The 20,745-nt window shown below is 44.4% G+C and overlaps 3 protein-coding genes across 3 annotated transcripts; 1 reads left to right on the top strand and 2 right to left on the bottom strand.

The window, feature by feature from the left end:
* Positions 1-5,447: 5,447 nt before the first annotated feature.
* On the bottom strand, positions 5,448-7,252 carry LOC101770047 (sialyltransferase-like protein 1). Its single transcript, XM_004970591.2, has one exon. The coding sequence runs from the start codon at positions 6,981-6,983 to the stop codon at positions 5,799-5,801; it is 1,185 nt and encodes a 394-aa protein (XP_004970648.1). The 5' UTR covers positions 6,984-7,252; the 3' UTR covers positions 5,448-5,798.
* Positions 7,253-11,268: 4,016 nt separating this feature from the next.
* Positions 11,269-14,935, bottom strand: LOC101769239. Its single transcript, XM_004970589.4, has 5 exons — positions 14,541-14,935; positions 14,334-14,440; positions 12,917-13,418; positions 12,177-12,292; positions 11,269-11,701 (listed from the first exon to the last, which is right to left on the bottom strand). The coding sequence occupies exons 1-5, from the start codon at positions 14,799-14,801 to the stop codon at positions 11,497-11,499; spliced, it is 1,191 nt and encodes a 396-aa protein (XP_004970646.1). The 5' UTR covers positions 14,802-14,935; the 3' UTR covers positions 11,269-11,496.
* LOC101769642 (transcription initiation factor TFIID subunit 12) lies at positions 14,933-20,335 on the top strand. Its single transcript, XM_004970590.4, has 8 exons — positions 14,933-15,480; positions 16,534-16,695; positions 17,107-17,580; positions 18,251-18,325; positions 18,977-19,055; positions 19,157-19,221; positions 19,339-19,374; positions 19,921-20,335. Exons 1-8 carry the CDS (start codon positions 14,974-14,976, stop codon positions 20,020-20,022), a joined length of 1,500 nt encoding a protein of 499 aa, XP_004970647.1. The 5' UTR covers positions 14,933-14,973; the 3' UTR covers positions 20,023-20,335.
* The last annotated feature ends 410 nt before the right edge of the window (positions 20,336-20,745 follow it).

Below are 20,745 nucleotides of genomic sequence, written 5' to 3'. Positions count from 1 at the left end.
AACTCAAGGTGGGCTTTCGGAACATTGAGAAGCCAGTTAATCTAGCTTTCTACAACAATGTCATAGAGATCATTGATAACAAGATGAAGGATAAGCTGGACAGTCCATTGCACTTGGCCGCGTATTTGTTGAATCCTTACTATAGCTACAATGATGATTCCATCTTCACAGGTGAGCAGGTCATGGAAGGATTCATCACTGCTGTTGAGATCTTTTACCATGGTGACTATGACAAGCAAAGCAAAGTGCTCAATGAGGAACTCCACAAGTTCAAAGATAAACAAGAACACTTTGGAAAACCTGTAGCAAAGGCTGGCTGCAAGAAATATGATTTTAGCTCAAGTAATTCATTTTTCTAGCTTTACATTATTTTAGAGATTGCAAATTAATAAATAAATTGAAATATATGTATGTCATGTTCTGTACACTGTCTTTGTTCTGTACATAGCATCTATCTACTGCTCATGTAGTCCTCCATTGCAGCAAATTGGTGGGGCAGTTATGGAACACAGGTTCCGACTTTGCAAAGGATGGCGATGAGGATTTTATCCTTAACTTCAAGTTCTTCAAGTTGTGGAAGGAACTAGAGATTTGAAGATGTAATCCTCCCAACTTATCCCTTCTCTCTAATTATGTTTTATATAACTTGTCATTTCAGGTTGGTAAAACTGTAAACTAAACTTAATTTTTTATATGACTCTTTGTAGATTCATAAAAAAAAGAAACAAGCCGACATGTGAGCGTCTCAACCAACTTATTTTTTTTTCAGTACAATAACAAGATGAATGGGGAAAAAATGAAAGCCAAGAAGAACCAGAAAATGAATCCTCTTCTGTCTACTGAAGCAAATCATGCTCAAGAATGGTTTATTGAAGGAGGAGATGAAGAGGATGCTGAGCTTGTATGTGGGCTCACATGGAAATTGATTGAAGAGACTTATGGGGTTGAAGAATGTGGGAATCTTCGTAGGAGTGCAAGGCTGGCCCAAATGAGAGATGTTGATGATGATGATTTCCATTCTGAAGCAGAAGAAGAACAAAACAAATCAATGTGGATGAGATTGACTTTGAATCTGGCCAAGAGGATGTAGTTCCAATTGTTGGGGATGAAGATGAGGGTGACATCAATGATGACTAGTCAATTAGTCATGCATGTCTCGCAGATCTCTTCAATGCTTTTACTTATGAACTGTTGAATTTGATCATGTGTTGTGTCATTTTCATTTGACTTGTCATCTCATTTGTGAAACTGAGAATTGTATGCTTTTGTTGTAAACTGTGGACTAAGTGATTGACTAGTGATGTGAAAGGTGGAGAATCAATGCACTTATGTAAGAACTATTATCTATTTATTTGTGTATCAATTATGAATTATTAGGCTTGTCTCAGTTTTCATGTCTCATATGAATGTGGTGTGAGGAATCAGGAATGTATATAAATATTGATTGTTAGAATACTTGGATTTTTACATGCAAAATATGTATTTTTTGTTGGAAATATACAAAATCGTTTAGACCGTCTAAACGCCGTCTAAACGCTAAACAAAGAGTGACCGACTGTTTACTGTTTACCGTTTATGATAACATTGACTATCTAAGGATAATGAAATATAAGAAGAAAAGTTTGATGTCATATCTCAAAGCATCGGTTAGGATTAGCCAAAAATAAGCTCGAATCTCGAAAATCAAATCTGCAAGCAAAAACACCATTTACCTTGTCACCCCGTGGATCACGAAATCGATTAAGGTTGTGTGATCCTAAACCAAGCTGTGATACCAATTGAAGGATTGGGCTGGGTGATCAGAGGTGGGGTTAATGGGAGCCAATTCAAATTTCTTCAAAGAACCTCAGCTTGAATCCCAAACCAATCCACAAACCTCTCTTCTAGCAATATCAAATCCTCTTAGCTATGCAAGAGCTAATGAACCTAGGAATGGTGCTAGAAACTAATTTAGAGACTAACGGAAGCAAGAATGAACTCAAACAAATATTGAAAGAACAGATTCAAAAACCAACAAAAAAGTACGAAAACTTTGCAAAACTCTCCGGAGAATCCGATCTACGGAGGTTCTGGAAAATTCTTCGGAGAATCCGTAAAAACCTCCGGAATTTTCCGCAACTCCAAAAACAGCCTGCGTGAAGAAGTTGGAAAAATCCGAAACTCAATCAAACGACCTCCAAAAATCACGAAATTTGAATCGTAGGCTCACAACAACATACCAAGGCTATTACTAAAGGCTCACTTCAAAAAGCCCAAGAATTGGTCACCAGATTCAAAGGATTTGGAGAGGGGCACAAAGAGCTCAAGAAAACTCCATGAACTCAAACCTGAAAAATGAGTCAAACGGGATCCAAAGCGAATAAAACTATAGTTGTAGCTTCACATATACACGGTGAATTTTTGTCCAAAAGATCTCTAAAAAAGATCAAGATTTCACCATGAATTTCATATACTTGGCCAAGAACACAAGAGGAGATGAGTTTTAGGAAAAACCTAATCGAGCCAAATCCGAGAGGGATTGGAAGAGGGAAACACTTCAAAGTTGCTCACAAGGGTCCTAGCAACCAAAGCCTCCAACAAATCTCACGGATTTTGCAGCAGCACGCGAAGAACAAAAAATCCCCAAAAATCCTGAAAAAGATAAAACTCAGATCTTGAGATGGAGAATCAATTGAGCAAAAAAGTGATTCTTGGATTACTCCACCATATGCAGTTACAAGGCACTCTTAGGTACAAACAAAGTTAAGATAGCAGAAAGATCAAATCAAAGATACCTCATCTCTCTCCCTCTCTCTCTCTCCCATAAAGGCTCTCACAAACCAAATGAGAAGTCCACATCCCATTCACCCCCCCCCCCCTCTTACACCATGATTATAGTTACACTACTTACATGATTACCCAAAAAGCTCTTCTATACTCCTATAGAATTTCTTTAATGTGAGTTGCTACTTGTTCAGCTGTTAAAAACTTTTGCTCCAAAATTCTTCCATTTCCTTCATTCCAAATATTTCACATGGTGCAAATGATAATCCATTGAAGTGTTGTCTTTTATCGTTTGGTACGGATCGAGCCGCCATCTCCCACCATTTACCAATATTATCAAATTGTGCCGGGTGAGCAGATTGAAAATATGCACTATCTAAGGTATAGCAATGTGGTGCGCCCAGCCGTCAATGGTAACTCGGTAAAAGCATGTGCCCGAGACTGAACTCCATCGTGGGTTCTGGAGTGATCAGTGGTAAATACCACAAGTCTCGGGTCAAATGAAAGACCAACTGGCCCAAAAAAAAAACACCACCAACCACAAAGAAAATTGAGACTTAGTCTCTCTCGAGAAATATATAAGGGCTTTTCAGATAATGGTATTATAGTGGTTTTGGGACATAAGTTGGTTTACTCGGGTGTCAGGAGTCAGGACTGTGAAATAAACTGGTTTCCATGCATGCTCACGGCTTACTCTTGTTAAATGCATGTCTGGCTTCTTATGTTGTTAGCCTGGGCCTATCATTATCAAGTGCAAGGAGGAGGTGTGGAAAATGGAAAATCGTCTAATTCGGGCTTCTCTCATTCATGGGTCCGAGAGACTAGGCCCGTCTTTTGGTGGATCAACGAAACCAGGCCCGGCCCATTCATCCTTGAAAAACAGGTCGGGCCTATCAATCCTTTAAGAACAGATCGGGCCCATCTTCACCTGGTGTATCCGTGTGTCATCTAGCAGATCCAATATACTGATCTGAAAATGGAGGCGGACCACAGATATGGAATCAAATGGAAAGAAAACTAAAGGCTAAAAACAAAACACCACAAGCTCAACAAAAACAGGCAAGAACTGGTGGAAGCATCAGTGAATTATAAACATGATTAGGCTGTCAAATCGCTTTATTAGGAGAAGAGAACCTTCAACTGGTGGTGGAGGGTGGTACCTTACCACCAAGTGACCAGAAGCTTTCAGGTAAATGGCTAATGATTGAGTAGTTTTTATAAACAGCCAGTAGTATTAGTCCTTGCTCACAGCTTAGTGGTGATAACCAGAGAGTTTTTATAAACAGCCAGTAGTATTAGTCCTTGCTCACAGCTTAGTGGTGATAACCAGAGATTGCTCGCAAAACCCTGCAGACAAACACTTTAATACTACTCCAGAAGCACCATAAACTCAGAAGGCATAGCATAAAACTCAAATGAGGAAAGAGGAGCACATTACTCCACAAAACTGGATTACTGGTGTATGTAAATCAAGACGAGACATCACATATATAAGTTGCAAATCTAATGTAGAATCGTGTTCAGATGGCAGAAATTCGTACTCTGACTAGTGTAGATAAACAAAAATGTGGTATGTGATATATAGACTCAGGGTTGAGAACTTGAGACATTTGGTATGGTCAGGTTTCAGGGACATACCATGACTGGCCTGGAAATCCTATACAGAATCTGATAGCAAGTCCGGTGTAAAATTAAATAATCAATCGAATACCTGGGTGGATGACAACAAACTCTGAGAATCAGTTATACTGTTACAGGGACATGGCCTTCCTCTGGGTATTCTGTATAAAAGTGGCAATGCTTGCTGATATCAAACAACAGATTTGGATCGCAGTGTTATACAGGGAATCTTCCTTTCTACTATAGAGATAGCAGAGAGCAATAAACTGCATAATTGAATTTGTCCACAGCAATTATTCTTAGGTGATATCAGTAAATCACTCAGGTTGCAAGAAATATGCATACAGCAGGGTACTCAAAAGATGAGAAATACCTTAAGTGAAATAAAGCTAGAAAAAATTAACAGGTTTAAGAGAAGATCTAGTACACGCGATTATGGTGGTGTCCTTTTAACTTCAGATAAAGTAATAAACGAAGGTAGAAGGCAGCGTTGTACAATATTGCAGAAGATATGTAACATGGTGGACCATATCATCAAATGCTTCTTAAACACATTGCACGATTGGATTAAATAAAAGCCAAGAAGTGGCTGCAATGAACTTAATCATGACAACTGATGTACAGACCAAGCAACTGGAGTTCTCGCAGAACCACTGAACATGGTTGGATTCACTTCAAAGAAACATGGAGAATATTGTTGTCAGGCCATGGTGGGCCAATTGTATTTTGTGGCAAAACAAAAACACTTCAACTCACAACCGTTCAGGATATAGTCATATAGGTACATTTTGCACATAAGTATCCATTATGTACACAATTATCTGCATTCCAATCTGCTAGTAGCATCATGCTGCAAACTTCAATGATAGAAGAAAAGGACTAAGCAAAAAGAGATTATATACCTCAACAATCTTGGCATCACGATACAAGGGACAGCGAACAGTTTGACTGCAAAAGAGTTTGTACAACAAGTTCATGAAAATAAAATGCCATGGGTTCCTAAATTGAGGTACCTTGGCCAAAAACAGAGACACTACAAAATAAGTTGTAACAAAATGGAAAAAGATAGTAGCAAAATGATGGTACGCTGTATATAAGATATACATTTTGTTTCTTAATAAAATTGAAATATCAGTCTAAGGTTACAATTCCAGACCCTGCCTACTGTCGTGCTGAAGCCAGAAAAAACCCAAGCAATCCTTCTATACCAATGGAGTAGCCTAAATCCCAATATACACCTTCCAACTCCAACAGCACACGAAAATTTGGCTATCTCAATTTGCCTATTTCATCTAATCACATAAGGTTAACCCCACACAACAACTTTTACATGGTACTTCCTAATCCAAACCCAGAACAAAAAACACCCGAGCCACATAACGTCGAGTTTATGGCGCGCACTCCACGAAGCTGGCCTAATGGTAGAAGACGACGGGCGGGACGGTGAACCCAGCATCCTTTAGGAAGGGGACTACCTGCGGGTGCTCGGCGAGGTCGTGGTAGAAGGCGTACTCCGCCTCGTAGTCGTGGAGATCCAGCTCCGCCTTCTGGTTGCTGTGGTAATGGTGCTTCGCGTCGGAAGATTTCCCAAAGCCGAACACGCTGACTCTGTCGCAAACTCCCACCGCGACCATGATGGCCTGCATCCCGGACGAGTAATGGAACATGGCGGCGTCGTGCGCGCGATCCCACTCCTCGGCCGCGCGGCCGGTCTCCGCGACGAATCGGCGGAGGGAGTAGTACTTGACGATGCGGGCGCAGAGGACGTCGAGGCGGGCGTCGGTGACGGAGATGGGGGAGCCGTGGCGGGAGGATGAGGTGGCGTTGCAGGCGGCGACATCGAGGAAATGGGCGGCCTGGCAGATGTAGAGCAGGATGGGGACGCCGTGGCCGTAGGGGTGGCAGAAGCAGCCGGGTCGTCGCGCGCAGAGGTGAAGGATGTTGCTGTTGATGAAGGAGAAGTTGGTCTTGCTGCCGACGTGCGCGGCGTAACCTGCGATGCGGGCGTTGTTGAGGCGGAACACGGCGTCGTGGGAGTCGATGAGAGCGCCGTGGTTGGCACGAAGGAGGATGCCGCTGTTGCCGACGACGGCGCATGAGGGGATGCGGCCGGGGAGGGAGAGCAGGGAGGGGAGGCTGCCGAGGACGGCGGGGTCGTAGCGGCGGAGGCGGTGCCAGGAGCGGAGCGCGCGGCGGAGGGCGGGGTCGATGTGGAGCTGCTGCTCGTGGCGCGGGAGCGGGTGGAGCAGGGTGTCGTGATCCTCGTCCGGGTAGCGGCCGCGGCGGGGCATCGGGAAGCGGTGGTGGTGGAGGTGGAGCGGGTGGATGAGCCGGTCGCGGCGCCACGACGCGCGTGCGCGCGCCGCGGAGGCCGGCAGGCGGCCCTCGAGGAGCTCGTCCACGTCCCGCCGCAGCGGGGCCTCCGAGGGATCGACGGCGGCGAGGCGGAGCAGCGTGGCGTTGAGGCGCGCCGGGTCGAGGGGCGGTTCCCGCGCGGGCGCGGGCACCACGGCGCGAAGGAGCGCCGCGGAGAACGAGGCCGCGCCGACCAGCACGACGAAGACGAGCACCGCGAAGGAGCGCCGCAGCGGCCGCTTCATCGCCGCCGCCGCGGACGCAGCCCCAGCCGGGGGCTAACCGTGTCGGAGCCGCCGCATGGGGGCACGCCACACGCGCATCTGGGAGTGAGAAGTCGAGAAGAGGAGGGGGAGTGGGGTCCCGCCGGGTCCGTGCGAGCCGAGCTCTGTCCGAGCGGGTGCGCCCGCGTGGGGCGGCGAGTTTTTTTATCGGTCGCCGTGCAAACGGGCTCGCGAGGGCAGTATAGGAGTGCGCTATTCCTGGGTGGTTGGACTTGGGGTTCGGCGAATGGGGGATCCAATGTGCCCTGCTCCGGTTCGTGCATCGGAGGCCGTAATCATTTTTACGTGGGTGGCAGGCGGCCACCGTGCGTGGGGCCCGCCAACCTGTCCTGCACGACGTGACAGGTGGACCCGTCGCGTGGTCTTCCCCATCCTCGACCAGTTGCCGTTTGCCGGGCTCGCGGCTCGATACTCGGCAGGCGGCGAGGTGCCGAGGTCGAGCAAGAACTGGCTGAAAGCCGGAAAGAAAGTGCGCCCCACGCCACGCCGCATGCCGTTTTCGATGATTGCATGGACCTCTTGTTGATACTGGAGAGTACCTCCAGGTTGTCCAATTTTTTCTGAATCCAAATTGGTAAAAACATTCCTCTTCATGTTGAATTTCTCCTTCCAACAGATTATTTATTTCCCACTTTTCAAATCCCAACAGTCAGATTCCTCTCTAAAAGATATACACTCTCTATCCACTCCAACAACCTCTCACTTTCGCACTGTAGCAGCATCTCTATTTTGCACTCTCCAACCTCTCATTTTTGCACTCTCTATTCTGACAATTACTTCGCGTTGAACCCACACTTTGGCAAGGCAAATTGACTTGTCAAAGGTTTAAAGTTTGGCAAGTGTGAGAAAAAATTTAGCAAAATTGGATGGGATGAAAAAGCCGATAGTAATTCTATTAGACCACTTGCTAAATTTTAGTGTGGTAAGTTGGATAGCAACTGTGTGAATCTTCCTGAACCTACATGTTCGATTGTTCGGGCACTTTGTATTTTTGGGCACACATGTAACATGCTGCAGGAGTTTGCTACATCAGGCGTGCAAAGTGAGCCGTGCATTATTCGAAAGTTTAAGATGAAGATGCATGCTTTGCTTCTTCTTTTTTTCTTTTCAGCGAAGAATTCGGATTCGTCGAAAACGATTTGGTAGTATTGTGGACGGTAGTGGGTCCTTTGAAATTGGCGCTCACGGACATTGGCCGGAGACGTCGCGCGACGCGAACTGTTCTGCCTCGGAAGGTTCTCGCCCTGATCTTGCCGCCCCCAGTTGTCCTGGTCCAGCCCTCTCCACTACCACTAGAACCCATATCTGGTTCACGTCGCCCTCAGGCCTCATCCTTCTGGCCGCTTGTGAAGCTTCGGTTCGCTTCAGTTTATTCAGCTAACTTATCAGTCACCAAATAATATTTTTCTCTTATAATAAATTAGCTGTTGCAACTTTTTAGTCGGCTTATAAGTTAAAACGAACAGGTCTAAATCATCTTTTCTCGTCGCATGGGAGAGCACGAGGACTGAGGAGACCCCAACTGTGTGGTCTCTTCTTGCATTTGCCGCTGATCAAGTTAGTTATTTTTCCTGTTTGTGTTACTAGCGATGGATCTTTGCCGTGTGTTTCCCCGTCGTCTATCCTTGTCGGGTGAAGTACCCATCCACACGTCTCTATTCTAGTCGGAGTCCACCATGGCAGGCACTAGGAATCTCCAGTCTCCTCAAGGGCGTCCACAGTGTGAGAAGAATCTTTCAACACTTTGAGGAGAGAAAAGAGTGATGGGCACGCAAATTTACCGGCCTCCTGCGCTGCACTGGTCCTATTCCAAAGTAGCAGTCCAGCTACCTGATAAAGTGATAATTGCTTGTAGGGTGTTTAAAATGCTAATCCACGTTAGGATCGTTACGACTTCCTAAAATTTCTGTCACATGAAACATTTTAGATACTAATTAGGAGTATTAAATATAAATTGATTATAAAATTAATTGCACAGATGGAGGCTAATTTGCGAGACGAATCTATTAAGCCTAATTAGTTCATAATTTGACAATGCAGTGCTACAGTAAACATGTGCTAATGATGGATTATTTAGGCTTAATAGATTCACCTTAGGAATTAGCCTCCATCTATGTAATTAGTTTTATAATTAACTTATGTTTAGTCCTCCTAACTAGCTTCCGAATATTTGATGTGACATGAATTTTAATCCAGACTAAAGATCCAAACACCTTTTTTGCTACTTGCCATCCATGTAAAATTGTAAGCCATTTTTTAGATCGATGGTCTTAACCAAACTTGCGTGCGCGGATCTGGAATAAATAATAATGGCTGCGAAGGGTCTGCCACGTCTGGAACGGACCCGGAAACGCTTATACAGGCAAAAATGAAGTTTGGGGGTGTTTGGTTCTTTAGGATCTCCTAAAATTTATGTCACATCGAATATTCGGATGTTAATTAGGAGAACTAAACATGAGCTAATTATAAAATTAATTATACAGATGAAGGTTAATTCACGAGACGAATCTATTAAGCCTAATTAATCCATCATTAGCACATGTTTACTGTAGCATCATATTGTCAAATCATGGACTAATTAGGCTTAATAGATTCGTCTCGCAAATTAGTCTCCATCTATACAATTGGTTTTATAATTAATCTATATTTAATACTTCTAATTAGTATCTAAACATTCGATGTGACAGGAATTTTAGGAGGTGCTAAACAAACAAACACCCCCTTTGATACCCCTTCTAAACTTTAGCAGCTAAAATTTAGCATCTTTTAGCTGCTAAACTGCCAAACACCCTTGCTAAAAGTTGCTAAAGTTTAGCACTTTAGCAAGTTTTTTTGTTGCTAAAATTTGCTAAAAAGTGGGCTGAACAACTTATACCCCTCATTTATTGCTTGTCTCCCCCTCCTGCGCACCTTCTCTCTCCCCCATCCCCATCCGCACCCGCACCAGACGCAGCCCCATCCCCAGCCACCTCCGCACGCATCCGCCGCCGCCACTCTACGCATCGCCGCCGTTGACTCCTCCAGGCCATCCTTGCCGCTGGTATGAGGGGGAGGCAGGAGCGAAGCGGTCGAGGGAGGCGGGGGCGGGCGCATCGGCCGAGCGGAGGCAAAGGGCACCGGTGCGTGCAGATGCGGGCGGCGACAGTCGGCAGGCGAGGGCGCGGGGGAGAGGACCTGCCGCGGTGCTGGGCACGCGTCGGCTCGGCCGCCAGCCCACATGCAGCCCCTCGCCCGGCCATGGCGGAGGCCTAGCGCGGGTCCACCGGTGCCGCCAGCGCGCATGTCGGCGGGGCGACTGGCTTGCCGTGGATGCCACTGAAACGCATCCGCCGCCACTGGCTCCTCTAGGCCATCCCTGTCATCGCCTCCTACCCAATCTGCCGCACCCCCCTTGTGCCATCCGCTTTCCCCGCCGCCGTTCTTCCCGAATCCATCCCCATCGCCGATGGCACGATGGTCCGGGCTTCGCCACCGGATCCATCTCCGTCACTGCCGGATCCACCATCCCCGCCGCCGCAATCCCCGGACGAGCACGTCGCGGTTCGGCGCGTCGGCGCGCCAGGCGAGCTCGAAGCAAGCGGCGGTGAGGGCCACGAGCGGCGGGTCGTGCGAGGGCCAGGAGCGCGAGTGGAGAAGGACGGCGGGGGCGCTCGGCGTTGGGCTGTAGCGGCGGTCGCCGGGGACCGGCGGCCGACACACTGCTACTGCTAGGGGCGCCGCAGCGAGTCGTCCAGCAGGAGGGAGGAGGGAGGAGAGAGAGGAGGGAGAAGAGAGAGAGTAAAGGAAGGGTACCATTAATAAGGGTAGATAGATCTTTTTACAGCTCATTAAATATTGTTTAGTAAGGGTATCCAAACAGTTTTTGCTAAAGTTTAGCAACTAAACTTTAGCAAATTTTAGTTGCTAAACTTTAGCAAGGACATCCAAACAGGTCCTAAGAAGAGCTGCTTTTTCCGCAGCAATGCCAGCGAAAAGGAGAAAGAAGTGAAGGAGTGGACGATATCCACTTTGCTTATTAGACCTGACCCAATTAGGCTGAAAGGTTTATAGCGGACAGCTCCATCTGGCAGAAAGGTGCATAGCTGATCGCCGATTGGACGATCAATATCTCAAATCCGATTGGACCATCAAGCAGGCCTAAAACTCTAAAAGAGCTGCCATGAAAAGTGTTTATCAAAGCATTGTGTGGATTGTATACGTAGGATATATAGAGTCGTCTGGCAAATAGGATTAAAGGGACGTTACCTTTTGATATGTGATAACAATTCATTCTGAAATGAAAATAAAAACCGTAACCCAAGCAATGTTCAAGATCGAGTGCAGAATTTATGTGATAGTAGTACACTCTGCATACCTTTGCAGCAATGCGAGGCAAAAGTCATGATAAAAGCGTGAGCGTTCAGACAACATTAATTGAAAGGGAAAACTAAGAGCCACCAGGTTCCATCACATTCGCGTATGCGCCATGCGCCAGCTAGATGTTTGCAACGCCAACGACGTAGGCGTTCCAAGCGTCTCCTTGATTGAAACGCTGCGATTCTTCGTACTTCACATCTCGGTTGGCATTGTATTCCTTGGCGTTTCCATTTGACTGGGTGTTTGGCATCTCCCTGATCCAAACGTGGATGGACTTGAATCCTGCTTCCTCCAAGCAGTCCTTGATCTCTGGTATCGACCATCTGCCAAAGAGCAACAAGAATTGCAAATCTGACTGCAGTGTTCTACTACTTAAAGAAAATTAGTAAACTATCTTGCGATTGCTGTGCATAATGTACAGAGATAAAGGTAACATGGTGTGAAGCTTTGATGGTACTTTCAGAAGTGTACTGTTGACGATAATTGAAAAAAGCCCCAAAGGTCACATTCTTCTTTATGAAAAGGTACAAAGATATGGCCTAGGAAGAAAGCTTACTGTCACAGAAACAACTAAGCAAATGGTTGGCAAGAGAAATTACAGGTAGACGCTACAGGCCAACCTCATGGCATGGATAAAATGCTGTTAAACTGTCACCTAGAGTTTCAATATTAGTGAATTAGTGAAGTACTTGAAAGAGTTACACACTTGCAGCCTCCGTAACATTTCACCAAGGGAAAGGGAGTAATAAGCAACAATTCTGAAGTGAAGTGTTGCCAAGTAATGTATAAGCAACTTACAGGCGCCAATGGTATGTGAAAGCATGCCGCAGCATTTGCTTCTTTCCAGCTTGAAAGTGGAGACTGATCCTTGTTTGGCGACTTATGATATCAAACTCTTCTTGATCCCAGAAATACTGTATGCAAAGGTTGTACAAAAAGGGGAGAAAAATTCTCAAAACTGCAATTTATGTCGACTTGCATAGTGCAAGGGCACAGATCATATGATTCGCAAGCTTGATGGATGATAATTCTCAAAGCGTAATGGAGATAATATAACCTTTATGTATTACCAATTATCCAAGCTTCAAAACAACTGAAAATATTAAAGAAAGAAAGCTTGGTCCCAACAAATATATCAAATTCAGCCCATAAACGGTAACTCTTTATGAACTGCAAATTTTAAATGTCTTAAATTTAGCTAACCACATGTCCATGTAGAATCGAATGAAACATAACATACAGCTGCAGAAAAATGACTGGGCACGTCGATAGAAAGTCATTTTGCTCAAATAGGAATATATTACACCGGAACATTTTTCTTTGTTGCATATTACTGGTAGTTCCACCAATATATCCGTTGGCATGTTGTAAATTCTTACAAACACTGATCTTTATCAAATGAATATCCAACCCATAGCAAAATATAAATATACGCTGATCTTAGCCTCTTGTTTTGTTTCAGATTAATTCAAAAGAATTGGATCTTCATGCTTTGTTAATTGCTATTCAGTGTTAACCATTAACTGAACATCGCTCACCGTGAAGCTGGGGAATTTCCGTTGGAGACGTAGCTTGCGTTCAGATGATGTGCCACCATATACATCCATTACAAATATGCCACCTCTTTTCGAGAGAGAGCTGAATGCATGCCTGAAATACAAAACCAAGTCCTTCCGACTATGCAGGCAACAGCAGCTGTAGTTGAATGCACAGATAATATCCCTTCCAGGCAAAGCTGCCTCTGACATGGTTGAATTGGCTAAGCACTTCGAATTAGCAAGACCTGGCTGCTCGCAACTGTTACTTCCTGAAGAGCCATTCTCGCTGCTTACATCAAGGCCTTGCACAAGATCACTGAACTTTTGCTTGACAAGACGGGCTTCCTTGGGTTGTAGAACATTTCCATGGAAAAGCAACATCCTTGAATAGCCATCAGCTCCTATCTTGCTTAGGTTGTTTTCAAGGCACCACTCAAGTGACTCAAGGTCCAAATCTAAGCCGATTGCTGTCCTTCTTGCATCAGTACGGATCCACTCGGTACTGCCAAGAGAACAACCACAAATCAAGAGAAATACATGTATTCCACACTAAACCTAACCCATTTCTGAGACCTGGTGTTGACTACCACATGATGAGCGTGCAGTCTCTGAGACCTGGTGTGCATTGCAGTTTAAATATGCAATTATCTAGCAGCTTATTGGCCTCCCTCCTGGGTGTACTAAAAAACTGCTGAAGAAACCATCTCTCTCTACTCTTGAGCACATTTTTTAAACTGACGACAGGAAATCTGACCAGCTTGTATTGATAGATAAGATGGTACTCTGGAGCACATTTGACCCCAAAAAAAATCCTCTGACAGTTAGGGCCTGTCTGGAACACAGGATCGAAAACACGGAAAAGGAAAAAAATAGAATGGAGTAAAAACGAAAAACTACAGAATTTTAAAATGTAGGAAATAAAGAAGCATGATGTTTGGATCAAAGGAAAACCTAGTACTAGGACTTTGTTCATTGGAGCAATCATTTGTTACTGGAAACAATATTTTGTTCTCTATGTCAGGATCGATAAGAGAGCAGCAGTGAGAAAGTTGTGCTGTTAAGAGAAGCAATAGAGCCAAAGATTCTTTCCTTTAGCTTTCACTGGATGCTTTTTTCCTATGAGACGTGAAGGAGACAAACCCTTTCCTAGTGAACGGAAATGCTAAATCCTTTGATCCAAACAGCAAATTTGCAAAACTTTTCATAGGAATTGAAAACTGTACTTTTCCTTTGGTTTTCCTTCAATCCGAACAGGACCTAGTGTGATAGCTTATAAAAACTTGTGCACAAGAATGCAAATATCCGGACACTGTTGCTTGTTAAAGAGACTGTAAAACAGAGCACGTAGCACACAAGGCGTTTGTGAAAACGACAGAAAGGACGTTTATACAAAGGCTATCATGATTAGTGCTTTCACCTGAGGAGGGCCGTGCCACAGAAATCCTCCTGCAGGTGGAGAGGGACGCGCCCGCCAACGTACATCAGGAAGAACTTTTGCAGGTAGCTGATGTCCCCCTTTGGAGACTAAACACAAACACATTGCACGCATTGGCATATAGTCGAACAAGTTATGAGCTTAGAGGCTTTCACGGATCCAAGTAATGCCCGAAGCTAACCGATTTACCTGCACGGAGAGCTGGTACAGGTGAAACTTGGAGGGCATGGACCCTGCTGGCCACTGGTCCTGCTCGCCAGCTTCCCCATTTTCCTCTCGTTCGTCCTCCGCTGTTGCTTCGTTGGTGTCGTCGTCGTCGTCAGTGGAGTCATTATGGTGGGGCGGTAAGGCGTCGTAGGCTGATGAAGGCAAGTCGTCGTCGAAGTGCGACGCGCGGCGGCCGCGGCCCTGCCGGTGCGATTCCCTGGGCTTCTTCCCGCTTTTGCCCATCGATGTTCTGTCTGAACTCTGGAGACAGGCGGCCGCGGCCCGCGGTTCTTCTTCAGCAAATAAATTTTGCAAATAGATCCTCGTACTTATCCGTATTTCTGTATCCTTATTGACACACGTATACAAGGACAGCTCTCCGCCCTCGTACGGCCAGGCAATTCACCGAACAGCAATGGACGCGCCTCCGCCCTCGCAACCGGAGGCCGCGGCGGCGGCGCCGCCCTCCTCGACCTCAGCTTCTGCTCCCTCTCCGGCGCCACCACCTACCCCACCGACTTCCGCCGCCTCTGCAGCACCCTCTTCCGACTCCACCATCACCACCCCTACCCCGGACCCAGGTACCGCAGCAAACCCCGCTCAAACCCTAGAGGCCCCTGGCCCCAGCCCCGCTGCTGCGCGGCCGCGAATGAGGCCTCCTTACACCCACCTGGCCTCGCCCATCACGATGTCCTCGGCCTCCTCTGCTGCCACAGCTGCTGCCTCCTCCTCGGCTTCCGTTCCGTCCTCTTCTTCCTCGGCACCCCCTGTGCCAAGGGGAGGGGTTGTTATTGGGGTGCCTGCGCCGCGTCCCGCACAGACGCCCGCTGGTTACACCGGGTTCGTGCCGCCGCCTTCCCTTGCCCACCAGTTTGGATCGATGCATCGCGGCCCAGACCAGCCCCCACCGCCATCTTCACAGGTTTGCATTCCCAGTCGATTTCATTCTTATGCTACTGTTTATGCACAGAATGTTGAAATGTAGTTTCGCTCTAGGAAAACCATGGCTAGTAAGTGTTAGGCTATTAGCTTCGGTGGTTTCCTCTCACTAGTACCCATGACTTGTGGGGATTAGATAAGAGTTGCTTAGTGCTGCAAAGCTAGTTATGAGAAAATATTGGAACTGAAGTTTGCAGTTTACAGCTTATCAAGCATTCCCTCGGAGTTAAGCTTCAAATTATGGAATGGTACATGTCTTTTGCAATATTTGTCCTACAGACGGGTGCTTATTTCTTGTCACTTGCCACTCCTGAAACTATCGAACTCGATTCATAATGTGGGGTATAGGAGTGAGAACACTCAATCGCTTATTTCCTGACCCACCTGCTGTGTTCACTCGTGTTGTTGCGTCCTTCCATCAACACATGGAATTGTCTAAGTGGGTGTTTGGATACTAGGTGCTAAACTTTAGCAGTGTCACATCGGATGTTCGGATGCTAATTAGGAGGACTAAACATGAGCTAATTGTAAAACTAATTGCAGAACCCCGAGCTAATTCGCGAGACGAATCTATTAAGCCTAATTAATCCATCATTAGCAAATGGTTACTGTAGCACCACATTGTCAAATCATGGACTAATTAGGCTTAATAGATTCGTCTCGCGAATTAGACTCCATCTGTGCAATTAGTTTTGTAATTAGCCTATGTTTAATACTCCTAATTAGTATCCAAACATCCGATGTGACAGGTGCTAAACTTTAGCAGGTGGTATCCAAACACCCCTAATTCAGTTCGCATTTCTGTATAGAATGGCTATCACTGCATGTGTTCAGTGTTTGGAAGATTATTTTGTACCATAGTTAGTTAAGCCATGTAAAAGCGTTATAATTTGTCCTGCTTGCATTATAATTTGTCCTGCTTGCGTTATAATTTGTCCTGCCTGCAATATCTGGTGCTTTTCCATTGTCAGTAGATTGCATCCTTTGCCTGTGCTTTTGACTTTACTGAAGATTTCTTATTATTGATGGCCTCCAGTTTAGGCAGCCTTCCCCTGGAATTCAAAATATTGGGATGGTTGGATCCCTTAGCACATCCCAGATGCGACCAGGAATAATATCTGGTCCGCAGCAGCCAAGACCTGGCCTTCCATCATCAACAACTCCAATTCCATCTGGAAGCCAAATGCCCGGATCACAAGTAAGAAACCTTTCCAGTTTAAAAGCAATGGATAATGTACTTCTAGGTAATTCATCATTCTGTTAAAGTTATATGAGATACACCATCACATATCTAAATTCTAGTCATAAAAGTTACATTTTTCAGTATCCAAGTTAATGTAGGCATAAATTGCATATTCAATTTATTTGTCATGGGATGCCATTGAAGTTCACTTCAAATTTGGATTTATCAGTTATCAATCTACAAATGTGTCACCTGACTCTGGTTTGTTGCAATTGTTTTTCGTCTAATTGTATCAGCTAAGTGGTACTAGCGCCTTAGTTCCTTTTGGTTAAGTTCTATTCTGCCATCCAATGTACAAGGGAATGCTCTCATTATTCATCCCAATTCATGTCACAATCTCTGCTTGATAAAACTATTTTCCTGCAGAGAACCCCCTCCCATGCTTTAATGAGGCCGATGTCTGTGAGTTCTCCTTCTCCTTCCCCTGCTTTACAGCAAACTCCACAAAATTCATCAACATTTAGGCCGCAACAAAGGCCACAAGTTCCACAACCAAGACCACAACAATCTTCACCTGTGACTCCACATCAACAGAACATAATTTCAGCACAGCAGCAGCAACTACCACACAATCAGCTTTTGCAGCAGCAGCAGCAAAAGCAACAGCAGCAAAGTTCCTCGCAACAAACTCAACAGAATACAACACCCAAAAATCAGCAACAGCATTCTCAGCAGCAAGCTGCTCGTACTCCAGTGACAATGGCACAGAAGCCTGATTCGCCTGCTATAGCAAAAGCTACTGTTTTGCAATCTGCGGATACAGCTGCAACTGATGCAGATGGTAGTGAAACTGGCACTCGACTACTCAACAAGAGAAGCATACATGAATTAGTTGCACAGGTATGTTTCTTTTTCTTCAATGTTGTTTGAAAAGGACATGGTCCTGCATTTTTCCTCTTCTTTTCTCTTTAATCTCAACCATGTGATCATTTGCACCTAGGTTCATGTAGTAAGGTCCAGTGGGTCTCTTTGGTTTCTCTCAATTTATTTCGCAAATCCATGTTTTGCTAGGTCTGTACAGTGCCTGTGGAAGTCATGGCAATTATGTAACAGGGTCCACTAGGTCTCTCTGGTTTTCCTCAATTCATCTTGAAAGTCCATCTTTTGCTAGCTCTGTTGTGGAAGTTATGGCAGCCAACACTTTGGTAGTTCAATTATCCTTCTATAAAACTCATAAGTAGAGCCAACAGGCATGTTTCTTTGGTAATGTGGAGATGACAATTCAAATTTATATGGTTACAGGAGCAAACTTAAAGGATACTTTATCGCAGCATATCCTGCTTCATCATCTTATAGGACAAAGTAGAATTCATTTTACCGTAACTGGCTGTGATTTCACTTCATAATTCACATTATATTCGTGTGCTTCTGATGACCTGCACTAAATTTTTGCCTCAATGATACTTGAACATATGTGGAAGTACAGTGGTTAGTAAATAGTAGTTAATGTTGCGAATAGTGAACAATAGACATTTGTTGGGTTGATTTTACACCATTCAATACTTGACAGATTGATCCTAACGAAAAGCTGGATCCTGAAGTTGAAGATGTTCTTATGGACATCGCAGAAGATTTTGTTGAGTCTGTAAGTTATTCAATGCTCTGCTTTAGGAATTTTTTCCCTAAACAAAGCTTACTTTTGGAAATGTATTTTCTTTTAAACAAGAAGAATAATAAACAAAGATTTCTTTTGGAAGTGTATTATATTTTCAACAAGATGAAGAAACCAACAAAGCCTTTCAATCTCAAGCAAGTTGGGGGTACATCTATTTTTGGTTGAAACTATAAGTGCTCACTCACATTTTTCTAAATTCTGTTATCTTATGCATTCAGCATCCTAAGGGTGCTTGCATTGATTTCCAGATATTTGTCTTTCTTGGCCTATGTATTCATATTTATTTTGATGCCCAGCTTCCTTGGTATTATCAACTTAGTTTTGTTTTATCTTTTAGTGACTAAATATCTCTGTGTAGTTTTCCTTGAAATGCCAAAACTCCTTAGTCATTCCAGGGCTTAAGGCTCCTTAATCTTCATTTTGCTTTCAATGTTTTTGTTCTCTTGCTCATAAGTATTGTTATTGTAGATAGGAGATCGTACCATTAGATGATTGGCAGATGAAAAATGCTGAAAATTTTAATCGTGTATCATTATATCTGCATGCCATGATGTCAATTATAACTTGGGTCCCTTTCCGGTGCTACTTTAAGTTTCGTATGCTGATGATTGTTTTAAGCAGGTCGCTACATTTGCTTGTTCTTTAGCAAAGCATAGGAAGTCAAACACCCTAGAAGCAAAAGATGTACTCCTCCATGCAGGTGATTCCATTTTGTTTTATCTTGTAGACTATATGTGATGCTACCCTTTTAGGCAACCTTTAAAATGCTGTTCTGTTATAGCTTAGTGTTCTCCATTGCAGAGAGAAGCTGGAATATCACCTTGCCAGGCTTCAGCGGGGATGAAATCAAACTATACAAGAAACAGGTAGTTCATATTGTACATAGTTATTTCTCCTTAGTGCTTTGCTTTCAAATTTCTTCCTGTAGTTATTTTCTTCTTTGTTCATCTTGTACTAACCTCCTTTAACTTGATGATTTGCAGCACATAAATGATATTCACAGGGAGAGGCTTGCTCTGGTACCCACCTTTTTTAAGTTTTCAGCAACTATCCATCTAATTTCATCCATGATTGGGCGCATGTAGCCACACATCTTCCATCTTATGTTGAAACTTAGGATCATATTCTAGAAATTATTGTTGTTATTGGAAACAGTCAATTATGACTATTGGATTGGCAAAATTCCTGTTAGAGAGGTTAATATAATAGCATAGCAGGCTTATTCGCCTGGGCCTTAGGCCCGGTGCTGCACTTGGCCCTTGGCCGTGCGCACCAGTAGATGAGGATAGGCACAGGGACATCCTACGGTGGTGATACTTCTATAAACCTACTTAGGTCTTCTCTGTGCCTGTATATATGTGCTTGTACCCTACAGCCATCAATCAATCTACTATTGTTATGCGCCATAATCTCGCTTGCAATTCCAACCCTATCGAATGTTGTTTAAAAAATAACCCTTGTGCCTGAACATTCATCTGACTGTTGAATCTGCTATACTTTGCGTTGGTCGCTTTGTTTCCATTTTGTGCTGATGTATTACTCTTTTCCTTCTTGTAAATCATCAGATCAAGAAGTCAATGGCGACTGACACAAAAAACTCTGCCGCCCAAGCTGCAACGAACCAGAAAAATCAGACTCCGAAACCACCTGCCCCTGCTTCCCCATGAAAGATGTCTGCAAGCCCTGCAAACCTTTCGTGTTTGGACAGTGCGTCTGTTGTACTATGAACCGTTGGTGGCAGTATTGCTACTGTAGTAGATGTGTTGCAATGGTTACATGTACAGATGATTTATCGCGGGTGCCTCGTTAGTGTGAGCGGGTGTTCCTCGTTAGTGTGAGCGGGTGTTCGGATTTAAGCTACTTCGTGTCACGTCGAATCTTCGAAGGTTAATTAGGAGAACTAAACATGAGTTAATTATAAAACTAATTATATGGATTATAAAACTAATTATATGGATGGAGGCTGACCCGCGAGATGAATTCATGATTAGCACATTACTGTAGCATCACATTGTCAAATTACGGACTAATTAGGCTTAATAGATTCGTCTCGCAAATTAGCTTCCATCTGTGCAATTGGTTTTGTAATTAGTCTATATTTAATACTTCTAATTAGTATCTAAACATTCGACGTGATAGGAACTTTAGTCCGGACTAGAGCACCAAACACCCCTTAATACAAGCATTGTATGGTACTTCCAGAGCCTCAAAATTTTGGTTAGCTGTCAATGCCCGCCGTCCAATACAGTTTTCGTGTTGAGAAATTATGAATTTTTTATATTCGTCAAGGATCTCATGCCCATATCGGTTAGGAATTTCTGTGTTTTTTAGCTGAAGGAGCAGCGTTCAGGGGCGTACACTGCTTGCTTCTGTCTGTCAATACAGCAACC

This window comes from Setaria italica, chromosome V (assembly GCF_000263155.2).
Source record: "Setaria italica strain Yugu1 chromosome V, Setaria_italica_v2.0, whole genome shotgun sequence".
NCBI lineage: Eukaryota > Viridiplantae > Streptophyta > Magnoliopsida > Poales > Poaceae > Setaria > Setaria italica.
This window is presented reverse-complemented; position numbering and strand designations above follow the sequence as displayed.

What these genes read in the sequence shown, in the direction of transcription:
- LOC101770047 (XM_004970591.2), bottom strand. Translation starts at nt 6,983, where the DNA reads ATGAAGCGGCCGCTGCGGCGCTCCTTCGCGGTGCTCGTCTTCGTCGTG.
- LOC101769239 (XM_004970589.4), bottom strand. Translation starts at nt 14,801, where the DNA reads ATGGGCAAAAGCGGGAAGAAGCCCAGGGAATCGCACCGGCAGGGCCGC. An exon ending in TGTACCAGCTCTCCGTGCAG is followed by an intron (nt 14,441 to 14,540) that starts GTAAATCGGTTA and finishes GTTTGTGTTTAG; the next exon opens with TCTCCAAAGGGGGACATCAG. An exon ending in TGTGGCACGGCCCTCCTCAG is followed by an intron (nt 13,419 to 14,333) that starts GTGAAAGCACTA and finishes TTCTCTTGGCAG; the next exon opens with TACCGAGTGGATCCGTACTG.
- LOC101769642 (XM_004970590.4), top strand. Translation starts at nt 14,974, where the DNA reads ATGGACGCGCCTCCGCCCTCGCAACCGGAGGCCGCGGCGGCGGCGCCG. An exon ending in TACATGAATTAGTTGCACAG is followed by an intron (nt 17,581 to 18,250) that starts GTATGTTTCTTT and finishes AATACTTGACAG; the next exon opens with ATTGATCCTAACGAAAAGCT. An exon ending in CAGAAGATTTTGTTGAGTCT is followed by an intron (nt 18,326 to 18,976) that starts GTAAGTTATTCA and finishes TGTTTTAAGCAG; the next exon opens with GTCGCTACATTTGCTTGTTC.